Source organism: Lontra canadensis, unplaced genomic scaffold (genome assembly GCF_010015895.1).
Source record: "Lontra canadensis isolate GAN:19392208 unplaced genomic scaffold, GSC_riverotter_1.0 scaffold1, whole genome shotgun sequence".
Taxonomy (NCBI): Eukaryota; Metazoa; Chordata; class Mammalia; order Carnivora; family Mustelidae; genus Lontra; species Lontra canadensis.
In genome coordinates, this window is record NW_022630995.1 from 10,979,747 (window position 1) to 11,000,063 (window position 20,317).

Genomic DNA, 20,317 nt, shown 5'->3' on the forward strand with positions numbered 1-20,317 from the left:
CTGACAAATAAATAATAAATAAAATCTTCAAAAGAAAATTTAAAAAGTGTACTGAAAGATCACCTCCTTGACTACCAATAAGCACCGAAATAATGAAATGAATGCTTCCATTCCCGTGCATTTTTGGGTTAAGCTAGGCAGAAAATCTAGGTCTAGGCCTGTACTTTGGGGTGCACAGTGAGAGGTGGGAGGAGCTCTGTTTTCAGGAAACAAAAGCTGGAAACTGCAAAGCTTCGATTGCTGAGGCCACACATAATATAGATTATTGTCTTATGAGGCTATATCCTGCTTTTTGCCCATTTTTCTCTTGTGGGAGTCAGAACACCTCATTGCAGGATTTGTGTGGTCAGACAGCTTTCCGTCAGTGAGTCAGCTGGGAACTACTGTGTGAACACTCCTGTGTGTCCAGGTACCAGGTGCTCCGTTTTGTCAACAAGGTGAGATTCACATTACCACTGGTGATGGCTAAATTATACCTAATAACTACCACTGGCACTAATATTGAAGCAGGCACTTCCTGAGTCCAAATGACTGTTCAGACATTCTGAGTCAGCCAGCAGAGAAAGGAAATAAAAGCCCCGTAAAGCACCGCCTTGTTTCCTAGATCACTAAACCTGGATGCCTTCCTGTGCCTGGGCTTTCTTTTATTATTTCCATTTCTAGTCACTTGAAATTGTTGTTTCTCTTGCCCAATTTAAGGCAAAACTCCAAAATTCAATGACAGCATTTCTCTGTTTTCCTCCACACCCTCTAGAGTTGGTTCTAAGGTGTTGAGAACTCCCTATTGGTCTATTTTCCTTCATCAAAGAATGTGCCCCTTAGAGCTTAGTTTGGGCTCAGGTATATTTTCCAATGAATATATATATATTCACAGACTCCCCTTTGAAGGATTCATACAGCACCACTACAATTGCTTACATGAACCAAACAGCTCAAGTTTGCTCACTCACAGGAATCTTGTTCAAGAAACAAATACATAGTCAAAGTACTAAAATTGATAAAAATTATTTTTAAGACACTGATGAAAATTATTTTTGAGACACTGATATACTGGTTTTATAATGAAGGGAGTATTTCATATTTCATATCGTTCAATATGGAGGAGAATATTTTTGAAAACAAAATATGAAAATTGAGGCATTCGCTATAGACTTCTTGGTAGCCTTCTAAAAATGTGTTTTTCTTCCCTTAAGATTCTTAAACCTTTGGAGGCCGTTGTAAACAATACCGGCGTTCTGTGGAATTCCAGCTGATGTCTTCCAACCCTTGTGCATGTTCTGAGTCTGAGACTCAGAGCCAAAGGAAGCTGCCCGGCTGAAAAACCAATTGTGAAAAGATGCAAAGGGCCTTAAAAACTACTTAAACACTGCCCTTAAAGACACACTAAAATGACTACTTTGTGTTCTGTGAAATTAATCCTCTCTAAAACCTTCTCAAGGCTAAGCCCAAATGGGAAAATAAAATCCTTTTCGGAATAAAGGGTGAGATCTGAGTCATGATAAGATTGCAATACAAGGTCAAGGGCAAGGAACCACTTTTCCCTAACCCAATCTGCTATGTGCAATTCACCTCATGCTCTCTATTCTGCAGATATGCCTAAATACCAGACAGATGTTGATAAAGAATTTCTCATTTCTAAACATTTCTGTCTTCATTATTTAAAAGCTAAAGAATAAACACTAGCTAAGAAGCCACTACATAAGAAACAAAAATATTTGCATCTATGACTCAAATTAATTTTCTTCCTTACAGCATTGAGTTAGGAGAATTAAGGGGTACAAGCAGAAAACCTCTGATAATTTAGAAAAGGTTCTGGGAGAAAGTCACAAGTTAAGCGACCACAAAAGTCTCAAAGGTATTGACCGTGGAAATTTCAAATGGGTCATCACAGTTACCACAAATAACTTATAAAAAAAGCAATGGCCAATAGATCCCATGGGTAGCGATTACCTTATTAATCATGTTTAACCTTTTCAAGGCATTATCCTTTTTAAAGCATCCATATTCATTCAATAAGCACTGAATGTAAAACTGCTTTCTCATCTATAGTCCACATTATTACAAAAAGATAATGTCTGACCAAATAATTTCTAGATATCATAGCCTGTTTAACATTATACCCTGATGCCCCTTGGTAAAACACCAAGTGTCTCAATTATGTCATGTACGATCTTATAGTCATGCTGTCTTAACTTACTTTATTAAGAATTACTGCAATTTCCATAATATCTTAGTACATAATCAGTATTAATAGCTTCTTCATGATCAATTAGGGCCAAATGTGATAAGTGACTTCAAATGTTCTCTTTAGAGGCTTAAAGACAAAGAGCTCTAAGTAGGTACCAGCATCTTTTGAAAGGATACCTCGCGGCAGGGAAAAAGTATTTTTTCCCCATAGAGTAGAGAAGGGGAACTGGGTAGTAGGTAAGGATGAAAGGTTTCCATGGTTGCTAAAAGGTTAGAGTATGGGTTCTTCCTACCTATCCCTGACCCTCCCAGCCTACTGTAACAATGAGGATGCTAGTGAGATACTAGTGGACAGGGTCTGACCATACCTTCATGGGTAGGCTCTGGGTCAGGTGTAAGTGAGATGTCATCCAGCTCTCGCAGGCAGAGCCATTCTCCGTCCATAGACACTCGGAATTTGCAAAGGTAGATGGTCTCCATGGCAGCCTGTGTGATCTTGTCAGTGGTGGGGGTTGGCATATCGGTTGGAGGCGTCAGAGCAGACATGATGACTCAGCTGGGACCACAACACACACACACACACACACACACACACACACACACACACTCACCCCAACAAAAATAAATAAAACCTCCTCACCAAAAAACCCCAAATCCAAAGCTCTAGAACAAAGCTCTCAAGAAAAGGGGTGGGGGAGATTAAAACAAAACACAAGGAAAAATGCCTTACGGTTTAAGAACCAATTGCTTGAGATAAACAATTCTGTACTATCTTTTCTCGTAGATAGTTCCTAGCACATAGCAAAAGAAGATGATGCCTGGTCTTCTCCTAGCTTCTCTCCTTGTATCTTCCCTTCCCCCTCCTTTTTCAGCTGAGCTATAGGCTTTAAATCCCGCACAGCCGATGCCACCTTAGCTGGCTTTAAAAAATTGGCCTCTGCAGGAGTAAGTGAAAAATCCTCCTTTGTGCAGAAACAAAACAAAACAAAACAAAACAAAACAAAAAATCCCCCCAAAATAATATTTTCAATTTAGCTTAAAAAAAATCCTGAACTGCAGAAATCACTTCCAGGATCTGCTCAGATGAGCCGGGATGCTGAGTTCTAATAGGATTGGTTGTGCGCAGTAAGCAGGGTGTTGACCAAAATGGCTGACTAATGAACTGAGCTGAAAATCCAGGCTCATGTGACCAGCTGCTCTGAACGTGGGGCGAGCAATTCCCAGGATGCTCTATAGATGCTGCTGATGCAGGGAGAGCAATTAGGCTGCTGTTCTCATCCTGTACCACCCACTCCCAGACTGTGCTAGTCAAACTGTGATCAGACATAACACAAGGCACAGATCCTCATCCATTGCCGGCTCTGGGATAAAAGGGCTGGATAACGGGAAGACAATTAACACTGGGCGGCACTCCGCAGCAAAGATGGGGAAAGAGGCAGATTACTTTAACGAGTACATAATTCACCTCTAATCTCTTATTCTCATATACCTAGCTATTAAAATTCTTTACTCTGTCAAAGGTAGTGTTTTAAGAAAAAGCTAAGGCAGATTTTCAAGTTAAATATCATACTCTAAGGCATTTATAATTTCTTTCCCCAAGGTACAAAAACCTGACTTTTCTAGACTGGACAGAAGCGCAAGAAAAAAACTTGATGGTGTAAAAAAGCAAAATCCCTTCCAATTAATGGCACCCTCCCCCTTCTGATGCTGCTGTATTTACCAAGTGTCTGCATAAAGTATGTCTTATGTTTCTTTTTCAAGATTTTATGTATTTATTTGACAGAGAGAGATGCAGCGAGAGAGAGAACACAAGCAGGGGGAGTGGGAGAGGGAGAAGCAGGCTTCCCTCCTATAAGGGATTCTGATGCAGAGCTCGATCGCAGGACCCTGGGATCTCGACCTGAGCGGAAGGCAGACACTTAATGACTGAGCCACCTGGGCGCCCCTGTATTATGCTTCTAGTCAGAAGATAAAGCTATGTTATATTTTTAAAAGCCTCTCATCCTGGAATAAATATCCCAAGGGCATATTATCATATTCTCTTAAATCAGCCAACCAACTCACCCACCCACACACCTATCTACTTACTATATTATCCAATGAGGCATTTATACCTTGGTAGCTCAAAGCTAGGTGTTTGCTTTCTGAGCCACATAAACGACGAGATAAGGCATGATAAAGATTTTCTTTGAAAATGCTTTGGACAACTGAAAACAAGTGTCTGTTCTATTTAAGGATCTGATTTTTTTTAAAGATTTTATTTATTTATTTGACAGAGCGAGAGAGATCACAAGTAGGCAGAGAGGCAGGCAGAGAGAGAGGGGAAAGCAGGCTCCCCACTGAGCAGAGAACCTGATGAGGGGCTTGATTCCAGGACCCTGAGATCATGACCTGAGCTGAAGGCAGAGGCTTAACCCTCTGAGCCACCCAGGTGCCCCTAAGGATCTGATTTTAAAGAGAAACCTATAACTTCAAGAAATATATCCTAAGATGATTTATTATATACTGGGGATTTCTTATCAGAAGGATACCTTGATTTCTGAAAACAAAAAAAATTCTCCTTGAATATTATTTTAATTGTATTTTATATACAATATAGATGGATGATATATTACATTTACACATATATTAAAATTTCATAAATGATTCATCTTAATTTGAGGTTGATCTCAAAGAAATAATGCTAAAAACAAGACTCTGTAGATAAACAGGCATTTCTTATACTGGTAGAGGGAAAGCAAACTGGTAAAGGTCAAAATGTATATTCGTATATGATCATTTACAATTAGGAAGAAAATTAGCAAGTAAGGAAAATGAAATATCCTAGGTTTATCCATTTCTATTTAAATCTCTTCCACCATTATCCTACATCTGGACCCAGAGCTATTCATTCATTCATTTATTCCTCCAGTAAATACTCACTACGAGTATTCCACATGCCAGGCAGCAATCCAGGCACTGGGTGTGCAGCAGTTAAGACAAGGTCACCTCTCCAAGGGGGCAGAGTTATGTATCCAAATCCTGAACACAAGTCTTCATTTAACACATTCACATTTAATTACGGGTTGATTCCTTTCTAGCCATATACATTTCCATCTTACACATTAAAACTTTAAGGGAAATAGGTTATAGTTTCACTTTAAGCTATGCAATACTTCAAAATCTCGTAAGCAATTGTTAAAACCTTTAAATTAAACTTACACTGAATAGTTCCAGGAATCGCAATGCCAAAGAGCCCGGCCTATCTGTACACATGACATCAACACTCTAGGTCACTGATACATTCTTAAGATACAGAACGGTGAAAACAAAAAGAAATTTGAATACTTGAATCCTGGGTCCACCAATACCTGAAATGAGCCTGTCACAAACCATGACAATCTTTTTAACAACCAACCAGGAAGCATTTACTCACTCTGAACACAGAGGGATTGATTACAACACACCAGCATAACAAGAACTTCTCGGTCAACGGCAGAGAAACCTGGTTAATATTCCTGCCAAAGGTCCTTCTCTCCAGGTAGAAGACACCAGGAGGGAAGGGAAAGAAAAGCCTTCCTGCATGAGCTAGCTTTTAGTTGCCCCTATTTATCAGCTGGAGGAGGTATTAGCAGTCATTTCAGAAATAAGAACTGTGGGTTAGAAGGAATTCCTGTATTTCCACTCTCTAAAGCGTATCTGCTTGCAGGTAAACACCCCGGAATCTTCAGCATGAACAGTTTCTCATTGTTCACAAGCCAAGAATTCACTATGAAAACAGGCACTAATTTAAACTAATAAAAATAATTCTGAACATTGTTTAGTACTAGCTTAGAATGTAAAGATACCATTAAGTCATCAGTGAGACAAACCTTGGAACTTTTTTTCTCTTTTGCTCTTACCTGTGAATAAAGGCACATATTTGTAAGGTAGTTGTGAGGAGGACTGAGGTGCAGCCTGTGGCCCTAAAATGGAACTAACAGGCTTAAGTGAAATTCAAATCCAAGGTGATGATCCGAATATTATGTTCTAGCTGCTTACACAGCTCAAACTTTCCACATTGTAATTGATTCAAAGCAAATGAGATTCACATGTCAAAGTCAGAAGTCACATTCCTTTTAAAGAATATTTACTCAGCTACTATTAAAAGAGGAAGACTGATTTGTCATGCTCAATGTCCCTGTTATACAACGTGGAAAAATTATTACTTAAGGTAGCTATCATGTACTGGACCTCTATTTTCCTGTAGGTCCTTTACAAATACTGTATCAGAGCCTCACAAGAACCCTGCAAAGCAGATACTGGTATCACCTCTTACATACAAAAAAAAAAAAAAAAAAAACCAAAGCTGAGCCAAATCACTGGTCCAAGATCACACAACTAGCAAGCAGCATATCCAAGATTTCAAGATCTGCCTTTCGGAGGGGAGGAGGCAGAGAGAGGGGGAACGAGAGAATCCCAAGCAGGCTGTAGGCTCCAGACTGAACCCATTATGTTGGGCTCAATCACAACCCTAAGATCGTGACCTGAACCGAAATCAAGAGTTGGATGCTTACCCAACTGTGCCCCTCAGGCGCTCCCCAAACCAAAGTCCATGTTTTCTTTCATACCTTGACATGTCAGCACTCCAACCCAAGGATTAAATTTTAATTAGGGAAAATAAAAACTAAACAAAAAGCAAAACCAATTTAATATGAGGTACCATCCCCATAAAATTTCCCAAATATTAATTTCAACAAATTTAAGATTAGAGGAAGAGGAAATTTTTATTAGCTTTCACACTTTACAAACCATATATTCCATTGACATTCTGGTCAGGTTTATAGTGAGTATTTTCTGAGACACTGAGAACCCAGCACAGATCTCTCCTCTTGCGTGCTGAAACCAAGTTCTTCCTGATCACCATGAAGGATACACTACTGACCGTACCTCCACCTAAGGAAAAGAGCTGAAAATAACCGAGTTCCTCCTCATCTGCTAACTTAGGGCCTCTTAAGAACACTTGATAGAATCAGTAGTGTGAAAGATAAATGAAGGGGGGAATTATTTTCTAAAACGACTTATTCCAGAACTTCTTTAAATAGCGAACTTCAATGTATGATTTTAATTATTAAAAAACATAACCAATATCCACAGAACCATCGCCCAACTGATGAACCAACAACTTGAATTTGTGCTCCTTCTCTCTTCTGAATTCCTGCCTCCACTTTTGAGGCAATTACTTCTGAAGTTTGTGTAAATCATTACCTTACTTTAAAAACACTATTATGAAAAAAATTTAAAAAATACTATTATGACTATATGGATACCTAAACAATATATTTAGCTTTATCTTCTTTTAACTTTACAGAGAAGGTTTCAGTCAACATTGCATTTTTATTTTATTTTTTATTTAAAGATTTTATTTATTTGACAGACAGAGATCACAAGTAGGCAGACAGAGAGAGAGGAGGAAGCAGGCTCCCCGCTGAGCAGAGAGCCCGATGTGGGGCTCGATCCCAGGACCCTGGGATCATGACCTGAGCCGAAGGCAGAGGCTTTAACCCGCTGAGCCACCCAGGCGCCCCAACACTGCATTTTTAAAGACTCATCCACACCGTAGTGTGCAGCTACGGTGCACACTATCCTTTTATCCTTTTGGCTGCTGTATTATGAGGTAATATTCCATCGTATATGTGTAAAGAATTTTCTGATCCATTTTCACGCTGATAAGTATATATGGGTTATTTCTAATCTTTTTTGTTTCAAATGATGTTATTTAGATACTTTTCAGAAATCAATTCCTTATAGGTATGTTAATTCTTTTTTTTTTTTTAAGATTTTATTTATTTGAGATACAGACATAATACAAGCAAGGGGAGAGGCAGAAGAAGAAACAGGTCCCCCATTGGGGATAGCCCACAGATTGCCCCACTGGGGGGCGGGGTAGGGCTTGAACCTAGGACCCTTGAGATAATGACCTGAGCTGAAGGCCCCTGCTTAACCAACTGAGTCATGCAGGTGCCCCATGTATGTCAATTCTTAAAAGATTTGAAGGTAAGAGACCATTTCACTTACTTCTTTTATAGGTAGTTGTCTCCTCCTATTATCTAGTTTCTATACTGCACATAATGGCGTTTTTTAAAATGTATCAACTTGTGCAACTAAATCGTTTGTAAAGCTCACAAATTCTATTTCCCCAGGATTCCTGGATCGCAGTTTTACGATTTAAGAAGAAAAATCTTACCCCCACGCCCCCCACATTTTACTAGTTGCTATTAGCACAGAAGGGTTTCTTTGATAAATTACCATCATGATGACACTGGTGGAAGGTACAGATGTTTCTGTTAAATTATAAGCTTTTTTTTTTTTTTTTTCTGAGAGACAGAAAATGCACAAGAGGAGCAGGCAGAGGGAAAGAAAAAGAGTCTTAATCAGGCTCCAGGTCCAGTGTGAGCCTAACGACACAGGGCTCCATCTCATGACTCTGAGATCATGACCTGAGCTGAGATCAAGAGTCCGAGGCTCTTGATCCGTGTGACTGAGCCACACAGACGCCCCTAAATTATAAGATTATTCAGTTGAATGATCACGATTTTTTCACATGCTCTAGTCCTCCCTCCCACTTCCCTCCCTCTCACTTCCTTCCCTCTCTCAAACAAAAATCTATTATGTCCACCTCTAATGCTAAGATTTCTACAATTTTATAACATTTGTTTATACTGTTTATAACATTTGAATGACTCAGTACTACTTTGAAGTATTAACCGAGAATGGTAATAAGTACTATAAAATGATTACAACGGAGAAGCTGAGTGATCATTATTTTGTTAGAAACAAACACCACCAGGAGTATTATAATGTATAATTTTTTCACTTGTTAAAATTAACCAGCATGGGATGCTTAGGTGGCTCTGTGGGTTAAAGCCTCTGCCTTCGGCTCGGGTCATGATCCCAGGGTCCTGGGATCAAGCCCCACATCGGGCTCTCTGCCCAGTGGAGAGCCTGCTTCCTCCTCTCTGTCTGCCTGCCTCTCTGCCTACTTGTGATCTCTGTCTATCAAATAAAAAAATAAAATCTTAAAAAAAAAAATTAACCAGCAGAAGACCAACTAACTCCTACCTTAATAACAAAAACCAATTTCATGGCTAAGTGCCACAGGCAATGATCTACAGATATAAAGCTGCTAGCAACTTAGTAGGTATTCCTGGCAAATATATCCTGCTCTGGTCCCAATTTACGCAGCTATAAAATAAAACTAAATAACTAGCTTCACAAAGATCATGGGCTCCTTGAGAACCTTCCCTGCTTTGCACACCTCTCCATACAACTGCTTAAAAGTAGTACCTACCAAATATCAGAGTCTCAATAGATCTTGGTATAAATATAGAACTCCAAAGCACTCTGTATTCTTGCAATGGTATGTTTTCACCCTCCTATTTCACCTTAACCATGAAAACCCCCAAGTTCTGCAAAATCAAGCTGTATTTATGCCCCAATAATCAAGTCATTCTAACACAGGCTTTACTCATTTGTACATAATAGATTCGTTCATCTAATATGCACAGGGCACCTACAATGTGTTAGTCACTATAAACATGAAGAACAAGGCAATTAGAAATAGGCAATTATAGGTTTTTAAGAAATTCCTAAGTCCTTGACACACAGACGACTAATCAGTGTTTTGTTTACATATATAACTATTTTCTCTATCAAACTGGTGACTTGTGGATTTCACATTCATTTATTCATTTAGCAAGCAGAGCTTTGCTGAGTAGAATGAGAAACTAGAGTGTTGCTGCTGTCTGAAAAGGAGCCTTCAATTTAGGATGGGATTTCAGTAGCAGAACTGATGAAGGAAGCTGAGAGCATGTGGACTTAGGGCCAGAAGGCCCTCAGCGAACCCTAGATCCACCACTTGGAAGCTGAGTAATTTTGGCAAATTATTTGCTTCTGTGCCTGCTTTTTTTTTTTTTTTTAATATTTTATTTATTTATTTGATAGATGGAGATCACAAGTAGGCAGAGAGGCAGGCAGAGAGAGGGAGGGAAGCAGGCTCCCCGCTGAGCAGAGAGCCCATTTGGGGGGCTCGATCCCAGGACCCTGAGATCATGACCTGAGCCGAAGGCAGAGGCTCAGCCCACTGAGCCACCCAGGCGCCACTTGTGCCTGCTTCTTCAACGGCAAATGCAGACGTAATATTAACTACTTAAGAGTTAAAGGAAGTAATGTAAATAAAATGCTCAGCATGGCACTTTGTACAAAGTAAGCAGTCAATAGATACCAGCCATTACCATCGCTGTAAGTGCTTGAGAATTCGGGGGGTGGGGGGGCAGTGAGATGCTCCCAGGACTGAGGTAGAGGAAAACAAAAAGGAAATGTGAGCAAAGGGTATGCTGGGGCATCTCTCAGGCCTTGAGGAAGGAAGAAGAGATGGGTCAGAATTTTACCATTCATATCAGATGACCAGATTTCTTAAGTTCATAAAAAACGCAGGGGAAACAGATGCGTATGTCTTCGGAGAGTCCCTAAACAGATTTAAAGTTAGAGGAACCACATTCTAAAAGGCAGCTTGCTCAAACAACTTCTGCTTTCAACATGCCTCTTGCTGAGTGTGTGACAGTTTCTCTTCTCCTCTGTTCTATAATGTTTCAAACTTTCCCACCTCTGCCCCACCTCCATGCCTCTCCCTCTGACACCTGTTGCCTGTCAAGTCTATTTGGTATGGAGCAACTGTAGAACCAGTCAGTCATGAAGAGGGGCCCTGCAAACAGGGATACCAGCTTGGCCAGAAGCCCTTGACTGATGTTTTAGAAAGACCATGAACCTTTCATAATTATTCAGATGTAGCTATAGTAGAGGAGGGGACCATATTGGTACTCTCTCAAATATGACTGCTTTTAAAACTCTAAAAGCATTTCATTTTGGGGTGCCTGGGTGGCTCAGTGGGTTAAAGCCTCTGCCTTCGGCTCGGGTCATGATCCCAGGGTCCTGGGATCGAGCCCCGCATCGGGCTCTCTGCTCAGCGGAGAGCCTGCTTCCTCCTCTCTCTCTCTCTGCCTGCCTCTCTGCCTACTTGTAATCTCTGTCTGTCAAATAAATAAATAAAATCTTAAAAAAAAATAAAGCATTTCACTCCTCCTAATTTCAAGCCATGCTTATGACACTCGACTGACTTGACTCCTTGGGGCACCTGGTTGGCTCAGAACATGTGATTCTTGATCTTGGGGTTGTGAGTTCAAGCCCCAAGTGGGTGTAGGGCTTACTTATAAATAAGTAAGTAAATAAATAAATAAATAAAATGGGATTCCTATATTTATGATGGCTACATGTTACCTTTTGTACAATGATAAAGAGGCACTTTATCTCTTAGGCAATGCTCTTATTTAAGGACTTTCCAAAAATATTAGACAACAAGGAAATAGCACCCAGTTAATTCTGCTACACTCTCACCATCATCCTCCCAGACTTTTTACTATCTATAACCTACACTAGAAAAATATGTTCCCTTAGCTTATTTGTAAGATTTTACCTCGTTAACATAGATTTCTTTTAAAAGCCAAACAAAAAGGAAAAAGATACAAGACAGAATAAGTCAGGTGAATATGTTTTGAGGACAATACTAATCTTTTAGCCCTAAAAGTTGCTTTCTTTGCCACCCTTCCTTTGCTTCTCTCAGCAAATTTTACTGCCTTCTACCTAAACTGATTTGAGGGAGCATACAATGATTAAGGACATAGTATCATACTATGCAGGAATATGAATTCATTCTCTGTACCTCACTTAAAAAACTGCATTATAAACAAATACTGAATCATTATGTGGTATATGCAAAACGAATATAATGTCATATGTCAATTATACCTCACAAAAAATAAACCAAACACCTCTGGAGATAAGGCCAGATAATCTGTGCTAATAAGACATCCAGGTGATTCCGATAAGTGCTAAAATTTGAGGTAAGAACTATCCTAAAACCACAAGATCTGTGTCTCCGGAATGTCAACTTCTAAATCCAAGGTAACTCTACCAGAATTTCTGCATTTTATAATAATTTAGAAAAGTTACTTAGAGATACTGAATCAAATATTCTGATGAAAAACATGTTGTATCCATCTATGTTGTATCCATCTATGAATTCTATATGAACTACTCCTTCCCATTTTTTTCTTTTCAGTTTTCATTGTTAAGAGAGTAGTTTTATGTATTGGCACTTCTACCTATTGGAAATATTATGAAATTAAAAAATCGGTAAGTATTGGGGCACCTGGGTGGCCCAGTGGGTTGAGCCTCTGCCTTCGGCTGGGGTCATGATCCCAGGGTCCTGGGATCCAGCCCCACAGCAGACTCTCTGCTCAGCAGGGAGCCTGCTTCCCCCGCCACCCCCTCCGCCTGCCTCTCTGCCTACTTATGATCTCTCCCTCTGTCAAATAAATAAATAAGATCTTAAAAAAAAAATTGGTAAGTACTGATGATACATGTGAACTTTCTAGCTCTCTGCAAGGCACACCTAAATATTCCATAAATGGCAGCCGCTGCCAAGTACTACTATTATCTTACTACTCACATTCTTTATCTAAAGTTGTTTGGGTTATAGAACTATAGTTAAACTTCATCTAATGGAGTCTTTTTGGATCCTCCAGTATCCAGAATGAAGCTAAGATCAGAAATAAGAAAAAAGAAAACTCTGTCTATAATCAACCAATGATGAACAGGAGGGGAACAGTTAAAAAAAGTCTCAGAGATAACCTCTAATATTCTGAAATCATTGCTTTGTCAATCTCAGAGCGTGCTCTGACTTTTTGATAATGCCAGACCAGAGGAGCAAACAAAAGGAAGGAGGCAGGAGGAAGGGGAGAAATGAAAGTTTAGGCAGCAGTGGTGATAAAAGCCAATTTGGGAAGGGGAAGCACCAGACAGGTTACCGCAGCCACAGGACACAGGAAATGGGGGCATGACCCAGCTCCCCTACCTCAGCTCGGGTCACTGCAGCTATAGGTGGAAGGGACCTACCTGCATTTAGCTATTTAAATACTCCTGAATCCTGGGGCGCCTGGGTGGCTCAGTGGGTTAAGCCTCTGCCTTCGGCTCAGGTCATGATACCAGGGTCCTGGGATGGAAATCTGCATTGGGCTCTCTGCCCAGCAGGGAGCCTGTTTCCTCCTCTCTCTCTGCCTGCCTCTCTGCCTATTTGTAATTTCTCTCTCTGTCAAACAAATAAACAAAATCTTTAAAAATAAGTGAATAAATAAATACTCCTGAGTCCTAACTCCAGTTATGGTAGTCACTAACCTACAATTAAATGCTGTCTGAAGATGCTACATTTCTGAAGGATGGGGTTGGTTGTTTTTTTTTTTTAATGAGTGTTTATATCTGCCTATAGATAGTGATCCTTAACACAGGTGTAAGCATTTTTTTTTTCAGGGAAAGCATTCTTAATATAGTTGGAAAAGAGCTGAAGACTTGTGAATCACAGTACTGTAAACTGAGACACTGCTCTGCTCTACGTTTATTATACCAAAAAGCTGTCTTTAAAAAAGTCACAACTCGGGGCACCTGGGTGGCTCAGTGGGTTGGGCCGCTGCCTTCGGCTCAGGTCATGATCTCAGGGTCCTGGGATCGAGTCCCGCATCGGGCTCTCTGCTCAGCAGGGAGCCTGCTTCTCTCTCTCTCTCTCTCTCTGCCTGCCTCTCTGTCTACTTGTGATCTCTCTCTGTCAAATAAATAAATAAAGTCTTTAAAAAAAAAAAAAAAGTCACAACTCAATCTGCCATTCTCAAATCTACCAGTATAAAGATGAGTGCTCAAAGTGCTGGGGTTCTGATGGTTCAGTCCTACCCCCAGGACTTCTGAGTTTGAGCAGGTGCCTCTATATTTATGAAATAGGATAAAGTAGTTTTGTCTTTTCAAAATTAAAAAAAAAAACATGCAGCAGATGAACCGATTAATGTGTATTCAACTGCTGACCACGTGTAATGCTTTATGGAATACTATTAATTGATGAAAACAGAAGAAAGAGAGACAAAAAACCAGAAATTTCCATGGAGGATAAATTAAGATCAATGAATAAATATATACATATACACACGATAACGTATGTACATGCACATGTACATCTATATATATTTTTATATTGCATGTATGTGTATAAACTAGACATTACACTTTTTTCTTCCCTTACTCATTCCTGCATTTATACATAAATGAGAAGTTCCTTCCCCAAACCATGGATTCTTAAAGTGCATCTGTGGATGTTTCCAGAAGCCTCATTCTCTGAACTTTCCTGGGCCCAACCACGGTGTTCACTGTTAGGTATACGGAACTTCCAAGTGGGTGATCAGAGTAATGCTGTCAGGCCTTCACACTTTTTTTTCTTCTTTCTATTCTATTACTAGTCCCTTCCATCAACTCAAAACAGCACATACAAATACAGAAAGAAAGCTGCTTCTTTGTTGCATTGGGCTTTTTTCTTTTTTTTTTTTTTTTTTGGTACACTGCTGTAATGAGATAAGACAAGGGCAAGATGCAGGTCATTTGCATGTCACTGTCATAAACATCAATGTCTGCTACAGCTCTGGGAGTTGGAAGAAGGAACGAGTATGTGTCAACAGAAGCTGATAACCATGTACAAAGCGGGAGTGCCTCTTCCTCAACACCAAGAAGCCGTCTCTTACACATGCTGCCATCCATGAGAAGACTTCAAAGGTTGGGATGGAAAAGGAAGGCATTAAAAGTACTGTACCAAGGCACAAAAGTAGCTCCTTCCTATACAGTTTATGAGAAACTGGTATAGAAGGTCCTACACAGGGTGAAAAGGCCTCATGCAAGATGAATACATCCACGTCGAAGAATGCACGCAAAAGTTTTTGAAGAAAACTCACCAAACTCAAAACTGATAGCCTCTGAAAAGAAATGGGGGTGGGGGTGCTCCCCCCCCTCCGAGGAAACTGTACTTTGTACTCAATGTACGCTTGCAGGGTAAACATTTAAACAATGAGAAGATTTATGTGTTACTTGTAATTTTTATAAATCAAGTATTTTTTTTTAAAGCATCGAGATTTCAAAGCTAGAAGCGTCAAAATGTACTAGATTAGCACTCCAAGACTCAGAAAGGGACATGATTCAACAAGGCACATCAGAAGGCTTCTTTCATATTGCTTTGAGCATGCTGAATATTTTATGGACATTATATCTAGCAGGATTTTACACTGAAACACTATACATCATGAACTCTGAAAAGTTTAGACTACTTCTGCCCCCACCATTTTTGCTCTTCTTTATCAGTGTCATTCAAAACAAAGCTTCTGAACTCAAATGTAAAGGTTAATTTTTCAAATCTCTGAATACAAGTATGATTTCTAAAATAAAAAGATGACACTGACTTAATATACAACACCTCAAAGTTATTATATATTATGCATTTTTGGCAAATAGATTATCAAGAGTTAAAAACTAGGTGTTGAGGAGGCAAAAACATTCACTGGGTGTTGACGTTGAATCCAAGTACTGCCCTGGCGACTGAAATGAGAAATCTTCTTAAAACTGTTCTAAGGTTGGGGGCGCCTGGGTGGCTCAGTGGGTTAAAGCCTCTGCCTTTGGCTTGGGTCATGATGTCAGGGTCCTGGGATCGAGCCCTGCGTCAGGCTCTCTGCTCCCCTTCCTCCTCTCTCTCTCTCTCTCTGCCTGCCTTTTCTGCCTACTTGTGATCTCTGTCTGTCAAATGAATGAATAAAATCTTAAAAAAAAAAAACCAAAAAACTGCTCTAAGGTTGCTCAAGTCAACAGGCAGGAGACCCAGAGTTCTGATACTCAAGTACATCATAGAAAGTAATATTGCACTGAGCACCAAGAAATGTTGTAATTAATATACAGAGTACCCCTTTTTCCAAGTATGACTGTGTTCTGAAGTAAATATAAAATAACAAAATAAAAAGAAAAATTCAAGAACTACTTTAATACACTACTACTACTGTAAGGTAGAGACTAAGAGATCACAGGTATGAAACTTCAGTTTTAAGTCTTCCATTCCTGATCTTGATCATGCTTAGACCCTAATTTTCTTTCCTTTTTTTTTTTTTTAAAGATTTTATTTACTTATTTGACTTATTTAACAGACAGAGATCACAGTAGGCAGAGAAGCAGGCAGAGAGAAGGGGAAGCAGGCTCCCCACTAAGCAGAGAGCCTGATGCAGGCATGATCCCAGGACTCTGGGATCATGACCTGAGCCAAAGGCAGAGGCTTTAACCCACTGAGCCACCCAGTTGCCCCTTAGGCCCTAATTTTCTAACAATAAAAAAAAAAAAAAATAAAATAAAATAAAGCCAACCCTTAATAGGGGGAAGAATCAAATAAATTAACCAAAATTCAGATAATCCCCACAAATGACAATGGCCAACAGTTGAAAATTTCTTCTGTTGAACTTTGTACCAGAACTGTTGAGAGTTATAAAGAATTGATAGGACTGTTTTCACTCTATAGTGATAGTTAATAGGCAGATTACACAGAAATAAAATTTTAAAGGATAAAAAAGGGGCTGTGCTTAAATAAACAAACTAGAAAGCAGATTCCTTAGAAAACTGAAAGTACTGTGGTCAATATTCTTATCTCCATCTCCTCTGCTTATTAAAGGACTAATTTCTACCTTGATTAGACTCCCATCTGGAGATTAGCACAGACCACTCCAACACACAAACTATGGCTTCACTAAGACTGTTAGTCAGTGGTCAGTGTTGGCCCTCTTTCTAGGTAATACAGAAAAGGTCACACAGGACGACTACCTCCAGCTGAATCCAATGGCCCCTAAGCTAGGAGAACCGTCCCACCAGCTTCCAAAGTCTGGGGTTTGCTTAAAGAGCACGTGCTTGGTAGGCAGGGAATCTGGGTCAACTTCATTCCTTCTCTAAGGCTGTGACCTGGGACAGCTCACTCAATAATAGTGACCCTTAGCTTTATCTGAAAACGTGGCATCGTATCTCACAGAGATGTGAGGATTAACTCTGATAATCACAGCACAGGCACACAGAAAATATTCGACTAACGTTAATCTTCTCATAGGGGATGGATGAGGGGTTAGAAAAGGCAAAGTCGGGATTTCTTGGTTGTGCGGAGCAGTTAAAAGGTTTGCTGCGGCGATCAAAGAAACCTTTAGCTCTGTCTCTGGGAAAGAGAGATCCCCTCATCCCTTTAAGCAAGTTTCTCCCCCTTTTCAGAACTCACACAGCAAAGTATTTGACATTTATGGCACGCCTTTTATCTTCAGCCACATTTTCATACTGTAAGACCCTGTCTTGTCAAACCAGATTTCACATTCCTCCCAGTCTTTTTAGACACATTGCCTGCTCTAGGGTCCCGCTCGCGGCGAGCAGCAATAAACATCTGTTGACCGACAAAGCACAAAGTGGGGTCCGCTGCAACCAGAGGGCTCCCGCGTCCGGGTTGCCGAAAGGTGGAGGCCTCTTCCTGCCAAACGCTCCAACCTCGGGAGCGGCCCCTGCAAAGCCACACATCCCCTTCTCGACATCTCGGGTACTGGTCCCGATTTCTCGTCCCGATCCGGGGGGGACGAATCTGTGGGATCTACGGCCGCGGCGTGAACGCTCGTAAAAATTTTACGGGTACAGCTGAGGCCGCCCGGGCGGCGGCGGCGCAGCAGCCACACCTACTCGGCGGCCGCGGCGCCGGGAGCCCTCCCAAGGCGGACCGCCGCGGCCGCCGGGTCTCCGGGCGCCGCCCCCTCCTCGGCTTCTCCGGGGAAGGCTCCCAGCCCGGGACCCGGGGCCGGGATCCGGCGAGCACGTGGGAGGCCAGCGAGGACCAGCGTCCGGCCCGGGAGGGGAGGGGAGGCCGGGCGGGAGCCCGCGGCCTGGGGAGACGCGGAGGTAAACAGTCCGGCGGCCGAACCGCGGCAGTTCCCCGCCCCCCGCACCGCTCCCGGCCGAGTCCCCCCTTCCCGCCGCCACTCACGGTGCTTGCCGCCGCCGCCGCCGCCGCCGCTCGGGTAGCTCAGCAGCAGGAAGGGCAGCGGGGAGCCCGGCGACGGCGGGGTCCTCCAGGCGCGCTGCTGCTGCGGCGGCGGCGGGCGCGCGGCGAAGCCGGCGCCTCCATCGCCCGGGTAGAGCAGGAAGAAGGGGGCGGCCACCGGCGAGCCGGGCTCCGACTGCCCCGCGGGGGAGGCCGGCGGCGGCCCCGCCTCGCCCTCTCGGTCCGCTCCCCCGGCTGGAGCGCGGCGCGGCTCCTCCGGCAGCTGCTCCCCGCCCCTCGCCGGCTCCTCGCTGCAACTTTCCGCGCCGGAGGCGGGTGGCGGCGAGGTCTCAGCCATACTCGCTCCTTCCTTCGCCGCCGCCTGCGACTCGCTCCCGGGCGCGGGCAGGGGAGCGGAGGGTCACGGCGGCGAGCCTCCGCCTCGTCCCGTCCGCGCCGCCGCCACCTTTCTCCTCGGCCGCCGGCCGGCGTCTGCGCTCCGCCGCGCCGTCTACAGGCCGCCGTGCCGGGGTCTGAGCCAGCGGGAGCCGCGGCCCCGCCCGACGGCGCGGTCCCCCTACCGCCGCCTCCTCGCGCGGCTCCTCCCGCCCCGGCCCCCAGCCAGCCGCGCGGCTCCCCTAGGGGGCGGCGTCCTCCTCTTCCCACGTCCCACCTTCCGCTTCCCTCCGCGGGCGGGGACCTCCCTCCCGACCCTAAGGGAGGAGACGGCGCCCGGGGCCGCGACCTTACCCGCCCCGGGCCTGGCCCCCTTTGGCCGTCAGGGGTGTCCGCCCCCCGGGGCTTGAATGCTGGGAGACGGGGCGAAGCAGCCCGCGGCGTTTTCCGGGGTTGCCGCCTAACTTCAGCCGGAGCGCGGAGGCGCCACGATCGGGGTGGGAGAAGGGGCGAAGCTGATTTTGAAAAAGGGGCCTCCCTCCCCGCGGGTATTAAACTGTACCATTTGCCTTTCACACGCGCGACCTTGAACCGTTGATTCACGGTTCTCATTTCTGAGCTCCGTCTGGGAGAAACTCGAGGGGGCTGTCTGCGTTCCGCCACCTCTTTTGTTCCCTGTCATGTGCGCCCTGTAGACACCTCGTCTCTGCTTGGACTTGAGCTCCCGGTTTTTCGGGTGTTCCGGGTGCGCATGAGTGCATTTTAAACCAAACATGAGAATTTATGCGACAAGCGTCTGGTACAGGTCGACGGTTTTCCCTTCCATCGTGCCTGTGTCTCGCTGGTCATTGGCCGCTGTTGCTTTATTTTCAGCGTTGGACTCGATGCCGACGGATCCAGTAATTCCCCTAAGTAAACGCTTCTTGCTCTAATAAAGACGATTTCCGGTTATTATCGTTGTTTCTTACGCCGGATTCTGTGAACCTCCACGCGGATTTCCTAGCGGATTAGCTTTGTGTTCAGGCTGCGAAATGCTGGCGTAGGGTCCATGTTGACTTACAATTAAAAATCACTGTTGTGGAACGTTTTCGCCTGCCTGCTTTTCTCTTTCTGTCCTTCCCTCCGTAGAGGAAGCTGTACTTCTCTGGGAAAATAAACCTTTTTATTGTTATTCTCTGAAAATCACTCTTGAAGTTACAAGGAATTAACATGAAACTTCCAATACTATGTTTCACCAAAAAACTTTTAAACAAAAACTATTTTAAAAAATGTTTAGGAGAAGCTAACTCCAAGGAGCCTGACCGTTTTCTTGTAGCTTTTTCTGTTTCTGGCCTTTCCCTGACCTGTTGATCCCAGCTCTGCGGCCTACTTGACTAAGTTACTTGTGCTCTGAGCCAGGATTCCTCTTTTGTAAAAATTAGTATATTCCTTACTCACAGACATGTGGAGATTAAATAAGAAATACGGGGAAAGCCTTTAAGACAAGATCTGTCATCTTCTTATTAGCTATAATGTTATTAGCTATATTTTATCACTGGCAAAGCAGCATATAACTTTGAGAAATAAACTCAACTGAGGGAAAAAAAAACCTTTTTCATCGTATCTTTAGCATTTGGGGAGATTGTTTGGCCTTTTTATTTCAGTCTTGGTGAGGGTGAGAATCTTGATAAAAGACATGTTTGCCTTTTAGGAATTACAAACTAAAATACCTCAAAGAGAAAAACTTAAAGATTCCAGGTGTGTTATATGGTTTTAATGTCCATCCTTAACTGGATCTTCTACCTTGTTTTTGCATGCAGAAAAATTTAAGTATGA

General features: G+C 42.7%; 1 protein-coding gene across 8 annotated transcripts in view; it reads right to left on the reverse strand.

Moving 5' to 3' along the window:
• RUFY3 (RUN and FYVE domain containing 3) overlaps positions 1–18,571 on the reverse strand; it is an 80,464-nt gene extending 61,893 nt beyond the window's left edge. For 3 of the 8 annotated variants that reach the window (XR_004381084.1, XM_032843924.1, XM_032844180.1), the window contains exon 1: positions 18,110–18,570. Coding sequence is in view for 7 of the 8 variants with exons in the window: in XM_032843924.1 (XP_032699815.1) it covers positions 18,110–18,464 (355 nt within the window). In the remaining variant the exon portion in view is untranslated. Of the gene's footprint in view, positions 1–2,555; positions 2,804–18,109 lie in introns of those variants that run through there. The other 5 variants (XM_032844068.1, XM_032843989.1, XM_032844336.1 and 2 more) reach the window with 3 other exon arrangements.
• Between the last annotated feature and the right edge of the window lie 1,746 nt (positions 18,572–20,317).